At 40.1% G+C, this 12,495-nt stretch overlaps 1 protein-coding gene across 3 annotated transcripts in view; it reads left to right on the plus strand.

Moving 5' to 3' along the window:
- Herc2 (HECT and RLD domain containing E3 ubiquitin protein ligase 2) overlaps positions 1-12,495 on the plus strand; it is a 203,204-nt gene that overhangs the window by 170,226 nt on the left and 20,483 nt on the right. For 2 of the 3 annotated variants that reach the window (XM_087556934.1, NM_001444180.1), the window contains 9 exon segments: positions 3,002-3,109; positions 4,588-4,719; positions 5,213-5,371; positions 5,461-5,579; positions 6,176-6,301; positions 6,731-6,886; positions 7,411-7,526; positions 7,618-7,816; positions 8,553-8,767. In XM_087556934.1, coding sequence (XP_087413060.1) covers positions 3,002-3,109; positions 4,588-4,719; positions 5,213-5,371; positions 5,461-5,579; positions 6,176-6,301; positions 6,731-6,886; positions 7,411-7,526; positions 7,618-7,816; positions 8,553-8,767 — 1,330 coding nt within the window. 3 annotated transcript variants of the gene reach the window in all.

A 12,495-nucleotide genomic window follows, 5' to 3' on the forward strand; every position in this document is an offset into this window, starting at 1 on the left:
ATGTAGGGTGTACTTTTAGATCCCAGTGTTCTTTCAGAGCATTTTCTTGAATCAGTTTGTGCTTTCCTCCTAACTTAGTTCTCTTTTCAGGGCATTTTCATTTCTCTCTGTTAGGTGTCTTGGGTTTAATGCTGGTTATTTCCTTCCTTGGGTGTTTTTACTTCTGACCTATCTTAGGGACTCTGTTGTATATTCTGAGTCTTTTTCTGGTTTAAGTCTTCATTTTGGACTTTTTTTTTTTTAATTGTAAGCTATTTGTGAATTTAGCACTTATATAGTTTGGCTTTCTAATTTTTTTTTAAACATTTTATTTATTTATTATATATTATGATTACACTGTCGCTATCTTCAGACACACCAGAAGAGGGCATCAGACTCATTTCAGATGGTTGTGAGCCACCATGTGGTTGCTGGGATTTGAACTCAGGACCTTGGGAAGAGCAGTCGGTGCTCTTAACCACTGAGCCATCTCTCCAGCCCCTGGCTTTCTAATTTTTATCTGTTGCTCCTCTCTGTCTTGAGTCTTTCTGTTTGTTTGTTTTTGTTTTTTTTTTTGAGATGATGGTGGCAGTTGTGGTATGTGGAACCTTTCTGCCCAGTGTTCAGTATCTGTAGGGGTATGAACCCAAACTTTGTGTTTTTCTAACAGTACTTTTTAATACTTTTATGTGGTTCATTTTAAATGTGTAGATCATAGTATTGAACTTTCAGAATGAAGTAGGGCTTAGGAAAATATTTTTTTTGCCTAGTTCTGTTTTAATTTTAATCTGTTGTACTTTCATGATTAATTTTAAAAACAGTGCTGTTCGTGGTAGCACAAGCCTTTAATCCCAGCACTGAGGAGGCAGTGACAGGCCTCTGACTCTTGTGAGTTCCAGGCCAGGCAGGTATATATAGTGAATTTCAAGGTATATATAGTAACTACAAGGTGAGACTTAGTCTCCAAACCACAAAAAAGTGGCTGGGGTATAGTAGTGCATGCTTTTAATCCCAGCACTGGGAAGGCAGAGACAGGTAGATTTCTGTGAATTTCAGGCCAGCCAGGTATATATAGTGAATTTCAGGGCATCTAGAGCTACAGAGTGAGAATGTCTCAAAGACAAGTAAACAACAACAACAGCAACACTCAACCAAAACCAGCAGAACAAACAAACAAAAAACGCAAAAAGAAAATTTAAAAGCTAAAGTGACCTGGAAAAGTAAAGTGTATCCTGTGTCATCATGAAGGCCTAAGTTCAGTCCCATGTAGAAGAAGTGGGCACATTGGACTCCAGCCAATGGAGACAGAGGCAGATGGGTCTTAGGGACTCTGGCCAACAGTCTAGCTGAATTGATGAGCTAGAGCCCAGGGACAGACCCTATCAAAAACCATGGTAGACAGTACCTGAAGAACAATACCTGCTTTGTCCTCTCTACAGACAAGTAACCACACATACATACAAATACTGCTCACATAAATGCAATAAAAATTGAACAAGAAGCATTTCTATCTAGATCTTAAATAAAAATCATGTGATCATCTTCTTCTTCTGATTCTCACTTCATACCCATCTATTAACCAAATATATGTTCTAAATTCAATAATTGCTTAATAGCTCCAGGCCTTCTGAGCTAGTCCAATATAATTTGTTTTCCTCCTACTCACTTCTTATGTCCCCTCACACAGCATTCAAATATGTGTCTTAAAACTAGTCAGAGCTGTCAGTCCTCCACGGGGAACTTATCTCTGTGACTGTCAGTATAATCTAAAGTCTTGCACAAGACCAATCACATTCTCTCCTTTGCTCCCTCCCATTCCTTTTCAACGGTCTCTCCTAATTGTTCTTACAAGACTTTGGATACTAAATATGTAAGATTTTTACACTAAGCAATTCTCAGTAAACACCTGCTGGGTGTCCAGCAATTCAGCTAAGTTCTGCCACTACTAGAATACCCCAAGGGTGCAGTCCCACAAGTCTGTGCCTACTTTAGATGTCAACCCAAGTTTATCTCCGATTTGGCTATCAATCAAAAGTTCACACAACTCAGTTGTGTTAGTCACCTTTCCATCGATATAGCAAAATAATTGAGGCAGTCAGCTTATAAAACATAGGGGTTTATTCTGCCCCACAGTTATGGAGGTTGCAGCACATAGTTTGCACAAAGCAGCATGATGAGGGAATGCATGGAGGTGGAACACAAATCACTCACCTCACAGCCAAGAAGCAAAGAGATAGAAGAAGCCACAGTCTCACAGTCCTTTCCATGGACACACTCCTAAGAACTTACAGGTCTTCAGTAAGGCCCTGTCCACCTCTCATAGTGCCAAATGGGGGACCAAGTTTGTAACTTAAAGACTGTCTTAGGGTTTTACTGCTCTGAAGAGACACCATGTCCAAGGCAACTCTTATAAGGACAGCATTTAATTGGGGCTAGTTTACAGGTTCAGAGATTCGGTCCATTATTATCAAGGGGGAAGCATGGCATCATCCAGGAGGCATGGTGCAAGAGGAGCTGAGACTTCTACATCTTCATCTGAAGGCTGCTAGGAGAAGACTAGCTTTCAGGCAGCTAGGATGAGGGTCTTTAAATCCACTCACCCATAGTGATACACCTACTCCAACAAGGCCACACCTCCGAATAGTGCTACTCCCGGGCCAAGTATATTCAAGCCAAGACATAGACTTAGTACGTCATTCAACATCACCCTTAGCACCGTCTTCAAGGCATCATAATATGGTTGGTTAGGTGATAGAATTGCAGCATGGAAGTTGTTGTGGAGGTGAGAGAACAGAACAGCTCAGCCAAGTGGGGTGGTTCTCTGGCCTTTTAGTGTACGGGCAGAGCCTTCTGTTGGGGGCTAGTGCTGGGGAAGGTAGCCAACCTCAGGCTATGATTTTGGTGCTGGTTCTTCCCCAGCTCCTACATGCAGTTCTGGTCTCACTCTTCCTACTCTGCTGAACTATGACTTTCACTTGCTCTCTGGAGTTTCCACTGTGTTTTCTGCTTGCTTATACTCCAGGTGCAGAAGGACTCAGGGTGGAGTTTGACCGGCAGTGCTCCACAGAGAGGCGCCACGATCCTCTCACTGTCATGGATGGTGTCAACAGGATTGTGTCGGTGCGGTCAGGTGAAGAAGGGAGGGCAAGTAGGGACAGTCCTCCTCACTTGTGCTCCATAAAAGGAGTTGTTAGCATAAGACAGGATACTGGTGCTTCATTCCATGGGAACTTTAAGGAAGGTATAGCAAGGTAATGAGTTGTAAAACAGTAGGTTTTGTTTTCCTCTTTCCAGTACTTTGAATAAGATATGATCTGTGTGATGTGTGCTTCATACCACTGTCAGAGAGGGTTATTGAATGTCTGGTGTAAGAGATGTCCCGGCAGTTGGAGAACCACAGATGTGTGAGAATACTGGGGCCTACATAGCATTGTTGGCATACTACAGAGTGTAAAGGGATTCTGGTCTGACAGATAGTAAGGGTTTGGCTCATGGAGTGCTATGTCTGGAGGGTGGGCAGATTGTGCAGTGGATGGGAGATATGGTGTGTCTGAGCTCCATGAGGTCAAGATGAGGGGTATAATAAACTTGTTTAAAACTTTGAACATTTTAGAATTGTTAACACATGGATATGAGTTTTTGTGTGCGTGGGTGCGTGTGTGTGTGTGTGTGTGTGTGTGTGTGTGTGTGTGTACACATACACACCTCCCTATGCTGAGTATTGAACCCAGGGTCCTTGTGTATGCTAGACAAACACTCTAGCACTAAGCTACATCTTCTTTTATAAAGACTGAGGAATTTTCCCTGTGAAAGACTAAGTGTGTACATGTTTGCAGTTTTATGGGCTGCATATGGTCTTTGTCTTACTGCTCAGAGTGTATATAGTAAGTAGCATGACCGTTGCATGGTGTCACATAAGTCCTTGCTCTAATGTGGTACAGTGATGATGGACATGGCTTGTCTGGCATTTTGATAGTTGTCTGTCAAAAGAGTTCTAATAGTGTTACTATTTGTGCTGGTCTCACTGCCTTGAAATGGAAGTCCAGCAGGCTGCGTATATGCTGTTGCCTCGTGCTTCTACATCATTAAATTGCTCAGTCTCTCCTGTTCTTTTAAGAGATGATTATATAGCTCCACAGATCCTTGGATCGCACCAGGTTACTCCATTCCTTTCTTGAGTACAGCCTGTCTTGGCCATGCTGAATTGTTTACAAATGCCCCTTGTAGGAATTTTGGATCTTTCTGCCATTGCCTAACTACCTGCCATACTCAGAAGCATTCCGAGTGAAGGCCTGCTCTCCCTGCAGGTTGTCACAGTGCATCCCAATTGTGTACATAATAATTTTCCCATTTGGTAGTAGCTTCTTTTGGGGGCAGTATGTATACATGTGCCTTCAGGTTTTCCAGTACTTGATCACAGGCTGAATAGAAATCTATGGAAAAGTAGAATATCTTTAACCCACTGTGAATGTAAGCATGAGAGGTCTTGGGGTGGAGGAGCCTGTTGACCTTCTGATTCGGTGTGAACAGCTGTGCTTTGCATCTGGGGAGTCTCGTTGGTTAGATGGTGGAGTCATCTTAATGCCGGGGTGTACTTTACTCTGCTAGGTCGAGAATGGTCTGACTGGTCGAGTGAGCTTCGCATCCCTGGAGATGAGCTGAAGTGGAAGTTCATCAGTGATGGGTCTGTGAATGGGTGGGGCTGGCGCTTCACAGTTTATCCCATCATGCCAGCTGCAGGTAAGAGGGGCTGTGATTATCACCCAAGGAAGTGGAACTATGCAAACTTTTCATTCTGTGATTTAAAGATTGTCTTCTGCCCTGGGGAAAACCAGTCAGAGTCCCTACCTGGGGAGGATCAGACAAAGAGCCATCTAAGCCTTCTAGTTGTCAGGGTTTTTAGCCCCGTTCTCATCTCATAGGAGTTGGTGCTGGCTGTAGTTCCTAATGCTTTTGGTTCACAGTTAAATGCCAGTTTGAAGAGCACAACTCAGGGTTGGAGGTAGTTGCTCACTGGTAAAATGCTTTCAAAGCATGCACAAGCACTAGGTTCAATCCCCAGTACTGGAAAACAGTCAAGCAACAAACTAGCAAAAAGCTTGACTTATGGGACTTAGACAGCAGTGCTGTGTTTTTCCTTTGCATTGTGTTCCAGTGGGAGTTGAGTTTGTGAGTTTATCCATAGGAGGTCCCTACCATACCACATAGGGACATTTGCAGGACTTCTTCACAGGCCCTAAGGACCTCCTCTCGGATCGCTGTGTCCTCTCCTGTCCATCCATGGACCTAGTGACTTGTCTCCTGGACTTCCGACTTAATCTCACGTCCAACAGAAGTATTGTCCCTCGCCTTGCCGCCTCTCTGGCTGCGTGTGCTCAGCTGAGTGCCCTAGGTTAGTGGTACCTCCATGGTCATGCAGTCTGTTTACCTAAGTTGAAGAAAGTAGTCCAGATTCTAAACTTTCCCTGTGTGTTGTTTCAGCTGCCAGCCACAGAATGTGGGCTCTTCAGAGACTGCGGAGACTGCTCACCACAGAATTTGGACAGTCAATTAACATAAACAGACTGCTGGGAGAAAATGATGGAGAAACAAGAGCTTTGGTATGTAGCACTAGGATTTCTAGACCTATGACCTTTCAGAATAAATGTGCTGCTTTAATCATTAAAACCTCTAAATCAGTGAGAAGAATTAGGAATTCTGCCTACTTATCAGGCAGCTTTGTCACATCTAGACTTTTTCTTTTTTTAGCTGCTGAATATGCTAAGTTCAAGCTGGGCTAATTTTTTTTTTAAAGTCTGTGTATTAACCCCTGTGAATATAGGTCTGTGTTAGAGTTCACAAGCCTGATTGGCACATATAGGTCTGTGTTACAGTTCACAAGCCTGATTGGCACATCCCCTTTATGCTGTAATGAGAAGGTTCCCTTCCAGTTGCTCCTAACCATAGAAGAAGATGAGCAGCATTTGTATGCCAAAGAAGGGAAGTTCCCTGGGAGTGACTAACTAAAACCAGGACCAAACATTCTGAATGTTGATACCTTCTTTGCATTATAGACACACCCTTTTCCAAGTTGAGAATTTAAATACTCATTTCTTTTTTTAGGGGATATAAAATTCTTTACTTACAGGAACAGAACAAACCTGGGGCTCCCCTGCATTCTGTATTTCTGTAATTGAATATTTTTTGCTGTTTTAAGAGTTTTACAGGCAGTGCACTTGCAGCTTTGGTAAAAGGCCTTCCGGAAGCTCTGCAGAGGCAGTTTGAGTATGAAGATCCTATTGTGAGAGGTGGCAAACAGCTGCTCCACAGTCCCTTCTTTAAGGTAGTATTTTACTTATTTTTAAAGTAGTTGTATATAGCTCTTTGAGTGGGAGAGCCACTGAGAGCTGTTATGGTAGTGTGTTGTGTCATAGACCTGGTTGGGAGCAGTCCTTAGTATTACTGAACAGCTGTATGAAATGGTTATGTGATCAAAGTCTTTATTCCAGAGGATGTTATACACACACACACACACACACACACACACACACACAGATATTCTTAGTTATTGTATGCCGTGGGTGCCCTATCTGTTGTTGGTCTGAGGTCCTGTCTCTCCCGAAGCTATTGTCTTTCCAGAAACTCACTCTGAGAAAGTGAGGAGTTTGGGATCAAAGGTCCTCATATCTCAGGAGGGCAGTCAGTGGCTTTCTCTCAAACATTAGCTGTGTTTCTAAGAGTCTTTCTGTTTCCAAATTTTTGTTGACTGCAGGTGCTAGTAGCTCTTGCTTGTGACCTGGAATTAGACACACTCCCTTGCTGTGCAGAGACCCATAAATGGGCTTGGTTCCGAAGATACTGCATGGCCTCTCGTGTTGCTGTGGCCCTGGACAAAAGAACACCATTGCCTCGTCTGTTTCTTGATGAGGTAAAGTATATATATTGTTTTTGGAATTGCTTTTGAGATGTGAATATGATGAAAAAGATACCAATGTAAAGGACAGTTTGTTTTGCTAATACCATAAAGAAACTTATAGATAAAAATGGGTACTATAACATGTAAATTTCAATTAACACTAATATTTAGCAAAGTAACTAAGATAAAATAATATGGTATAGACTTTTTTTTACCATCTAAGAGTTGATGTGATAAAACTGATTTTTTTATACTAAAAATTAGTATCTTCATAAAACCATGATGCTGATGTTGGCATAACTTCATATTACCATTTAAAGAGTCCCCCCATCTTCTTACTATAACTGGTTTTTATTCTTTTGCAAGGAACAAAGAATAAGTCAAGTCTTACATTGTATCTTGGGCTGTTTTACATTGTATCTTGGGCTGTACTGAGATGTACTCTGTAGCCCAGGCTGTCCTTGCTAGGATTGCATGTGTGAGTCACCACACCCAACTTACTTGTTTGACTCATTCTCTCTAATAACGTTCCATAGGTTGCTAAGAAGATTCGTGAGTTAATGGCAGACAGCGAAAGTATGGATGTTCTCCATGAAAGCCACAGCATCTTTAAAAGAGAGCAAGATGAGCAACTTGTGCAGTGGATGAACAGGTATTGTTTTGGAACTAAGAGACAATGTTGTATGTAAGTGTTTTTACACAAAGTTCTTTTATATCAAATGTTCTTTTAATGTTCGTTATAGGCGACCAGATGACTGGACTCTCTCCGCTGGCGGCAGTGGAACCATTTATGGGTGGGGGCATAATCATAGGGGGCAGCTTGGAGGAATTGAAGGTGCAAAAGTAAAAGTTCCCACTCCATGTGAAGCACTTGCAACTCTCAGACCTGTGCAGTTAATTGGAGGAGAGCAGACACTGTTTGCTGTGACAGCTGATGGAAAGGTAAGGGTGCAATCTGTGTGTGTGTGTGTGTATGTGTGTGTGATGCTTCCTTAGGATTGAAAAAGTTGTGACTAGAGATTTTGTTTGATTCTTGTATGCATAAGGACTTATATTAAAGTACTATCTGAAGAAGGATTATGATATCAAAAGCAGATAGCTATCTTAAAGATTTCTGTATAACATTTAGATATATTTTAGCTACTTTTTTTATTTTTAAAGTATACTACATCCATTAGCTGTATTACTTTTAAAAATTGAGACATTTGCTGTCTGTCAGTCCTACTGTTGTTTTTGTAATGTGGCTCATAGATCTCTGTAGATAGCCATGATCTATAAGGGGATTTTTGTTCCTTTTCAGTTTGCATGCTTATTTTTTTTTTTCCTTTTGGATAAGAGGATGGGAGCTGAATCCTCATAGTTTGAAATTCATGTACAAGATTGGATGGGGGAAGGAGCACAGTCCTCCAATTATGTCTTTGTGGACATGCCACCGGTAACCCATAGGATTTTCTTCTAAAAGGCCTCACAACTCAAAATTCTCACGATCTCTCAGTAGCGCTATCCTAGGGACCAAAGCCTTTACACTTAGATATTTGGAGAACACTTCTCCAAATTTTCTGTGATTTTTTTTTTTTTTGGCTTTAAGTTAAAATTTTTTTGTGGTGTAAAATGTATTGAATGCCAATTCTTTGCGGTAATTACTAAATACAGAAGTACTTCTGTTTTCTCACCTTAGCTCTATGCTACTGGCTACGGTGCTGGTGGAAGACTGGGGATTGGAGGGACAGAGTCGGTGTCTACTCCAACGTTACTAGAGTCTATTCAGCATGTGTTCATTAAGAAAGTTGCTGTGAACTCAGGAGGAAAACATTGCCTTGCTCTCTCTTCAGAAGGAGAAGTTTACTCTTGGGGTGAGGCAGAAGATGGGAAGTTGGGACATGGCAACAGAAGGTATTGTGTGAAAATACCATTTTCAATGTTTTCTTTGGTTTGTTTTAATTCAGACACATTGTATTCGTCTTTGCCTTTTAGAACATGTGCAAAAACCTGCTCGTGACTTATTTGTCAGAAATAGGTTTGCATGTCACTGTATGTAGGCTTACCAGTATGACTCTTGTACTGGAAGGGAAACATCAAGTCTTGAGGTTTTTAGTTACAGGTTTTATGAATACTAAACATCTTTCTGAACATTACCTTATTACTGTCCAGTGAATCACATTGGCATTTTGGGTATTATTACATGATACCAAAATTACAAGTATAGAAGAGATGGGATTAGTAATAGGGAAGGCACCATTCTTCAAACCAAGAAATAAGACTCAGTTGGCTTTAAAAAAAAAAAATGATTGCACCTACCACCTAAAGTAGAAATGGAGATGAATCTTAGAAATGACTAAAAAACACCAGACAAAATATACAGCAGCCCAAAAGACACTGAATATCAGCAGCAATATAGATTTCCCTGAGAAATAGGAAACAAACAAGGCTAGTTCAGTAAGTTTCTCCAATATATCATCAGTAGACAGTTCCCAAGTCACAGAGTAGGAAGGAGAGACCTGGCAGATGGTGACAGAGTTTAGAGAGGAGAGAACTAGAGATCTAAAGAGGTCAAAAGAGGTAGAATATGCAGAGAACCACAGAGGAGAGAGCTGTACAAAGAGACCCCAGAGACCTGCAGAACCCAGTAAGGCTGTTTTATATGAAGCCTAAAAAAAACCACTCCAATGATTGGAAGAAACATTTCTTGGTACTCACAGAGAAGTGATTGAGTTTCTAGAAACCTCATAATTCATATGTAATTAGAGTTCAGAAAGTAGTAATGAAAGTCTAGAGAGATGACTTAGATTACTATCTGTAACTCCAATTCCAGGATGTTATGACCTCTGTGGGTACTGCACACATACACGTTTATGCAAGCAAAACACTCATACCAATAAATATTTAAGTGCCCATTAACAGGAGAAGCAATGAATTATATGTAACTGTTAGTATGATTCCTCTACCAAAACTTAAAAGCTGTAACCCTTTTTATTAATAATCAAGCTCAAAATTCAATCATTTTTATTGAGTTTTGAGCTTGATTATTAATAAAACTATAAATAAACTTCTTATCTAGGTAAACTTTACAATGACCTGTAGCCACTTAAAAATTGCAGGTATGCAGAAGAACAAGAAATACACGTAGTCAGTCAAAACAGGTTCAGAAATGATGCAGTAATAAAATGTACTAATTTTAACCATATACCATGTTGTTAATAAATAAGTAAAAACTTGAGCATGTTAAATAGAAGCTAAAAATTATTCAAATGCTCAAATCAAAATCTTAAAGATGAAAGATACATTCGCAGAAAGGAAAAATGAATTATATGGAATTAATGCCTGAATGGATGTTGTAGAAAAAAAGACCAGAGAAGTTTAAGACATAACCGTAGAAAATATCCAGAGTGAAAACGCATTGGGAAAAAAGAAATATACAACTGACAAAACACTAGTGAACTATGGACAGTACCATATGGCTTAATGTATTCATAAATAAAGCATTTAAAAGAGGGGGATGGGAGATTTTAAAGAAATAACTGAAACTCCAAATTGATTAACAGCTATAAACTCATAGGTGCAGTAATCTTAAAGAATTCCAAGCCAAAAAAATCATGAAGAGTACTATAAAGACGGCATCAAAGTATACTGACAGTAGAATCTTGGAAAGCAGTTGGGATGGGTCAGACTAGGTGTGGTAGGTTAAAGGCATATTTAAAGGAGTAAGGAGGCATAATAAAGTAATGTTATAGGTGTGAAATCAGAAAGCATAGTCAACTAGGAAACAGCCAGCAAGGTGAGATCTTAAACCCAAGTGTGTTTATACCAGGTGTATGATCTGAACACGCAGAAGTCAGACTCTGCCTGGGGAAATGGCTTAGTCTGTTTTGAGCTTGACTCCCTGAACCCATAATTTCAAAACAACAACAAAAGGCATGGCGACATATACATGTAACTCAAGAAGCAGAGACAGGCAGATCCCTGAGATTCAGTGGCCAGTCAGCCCAGCAAACTGGACAAGTTTCAAGTCAGTCAGAGATGCTGTCTCAAAAAAAAAAAAAAAAAAAAAAAAAAAAAGGTGGATATCTTCTGGGGAAGAACACCTAAGATTGTCCTTTGGTCTCCATGCCCACACATGCACATGCCCACTGTACACAATCAAAATAAACCAAAGTCAAACTGATGGGAAAATGTATACTATGCTAATACTAACCAAAAACAAACCCACAATATTTACATTAATATTGTGTAAAATATATGTTCGCAGCAAAGAACATTTACAGGAATTAAAGTGTTTCTTCATGATAAGGTATTTCTTCAGATCATCAAGAAAACAGTAAATGATGAACAGTAAGCTTCATCACCTAATAGACATTGATGAAAATAGAAATATGCTGCAACTGTGGAGCTATAGGGATGGCTCAGCAGTCAAAACTGCTGGCTGCTCTTCCAGAGATCAAAGCCAGGTTTGATTCCCAGCACTCACACGGTGCCTCACAACCATATATAATTCTAGTTCCTAGGGCATCCAACACTGGCCTCTGAGGGCATTGCACAGGCATACTTGTTAAAATCATAATTAAAAGATTTGTTAGTAGTACAATGATACCCAGGGACTAAGCCACTACCCAAAGACTATACATGGACTGACCCTGGGCTCCAACCTCATAGGTAGCAATGAATATCCTAGTAAGAGCACCAGTGGAAGGGGAAGCCCTTGGTCCTGCCAAGACTGAACCCCCAGTGAACGTGATTATTGGGGGGAGGGCGGTAATGGGGGGAAGATGGGGAGCGGAACACCCATAGAGAAGGGGAGGGGAAGGGGCTAGGGGGACGTTGGCCCGGAAACTGGGAAAAGGAATAACAATCGAAATGTAAATAAGAAACACCCAAGTTAATAAAGATGAAAGAAAAAAAAAAGAACTACAGTGATAAATTAGACAAACCCCTATGGTTGTGGTTTTAAATATAGTTCCTTTAAAAGTAGATTTAAAAGTATGAAATACATTTTAAAAAAATGGGTAAGTACAAACTTGACCAAATTAACATTTTGAGAAAGCTGTGACAAACAAGATTCTAATCTTTTACACTGTGTATGCATGCAACATCTACAAATGTAGACTATGCACTGGACCGCAACAGAGCAGATTTTACATAGCAAAAGGATTTAAGTTCATACAAAGCTTATTCTCTTGTCTACAAGGAAATTAAATTGGAAATCAATAGCAAATCTTTGAAAATCATCCCCTAATGCTTGGAAAGGAAATAAAACATTTCTGTATTCAATCTTAGCCAAGAGGTAGAAAAGCAATTAAAATATCAGAAAAACTGATATATCAAAGAATGAATAAAAAGTCAAATGCTAAATAATTTTAAACAGAATGAACATGAAATTGATTTACCAAAATATGTGAGTTACAGCAAAGGCATTACTTTGAAGGAAACTTGTAATGTTAAATGCCTCTTTTAAAGACAATAGCAAAAATGGTACAAATCATAACTTTAGGATGTACTCACTATCCTATAGGAATTCTTGTAGGAAGAAGGACAAAAACTCTGAGCAGAAAAAGGGGTCAGAATCCTTAACACAGAAAGCTATGAAGTAGATAGTAGGAAAATAGAGAGGAAGACTGGTTCTTGGA

This window comes from Rattus norvegicus, chromosome 1, assembly GCF_021556685.1.
Source record: "Rattus norvegicus strain SHRSP/BbbUtx chromosome 1, alternate assembly SHRSP_T2T, whole genome shotgun sequence".
In the NCBI taxonomy this organism is placed as follows: Eukaryota; Metazoa; Chordata; class Mammalia; order Rodentia; family Muridae; genus Rattus; species Rattus norvegicus.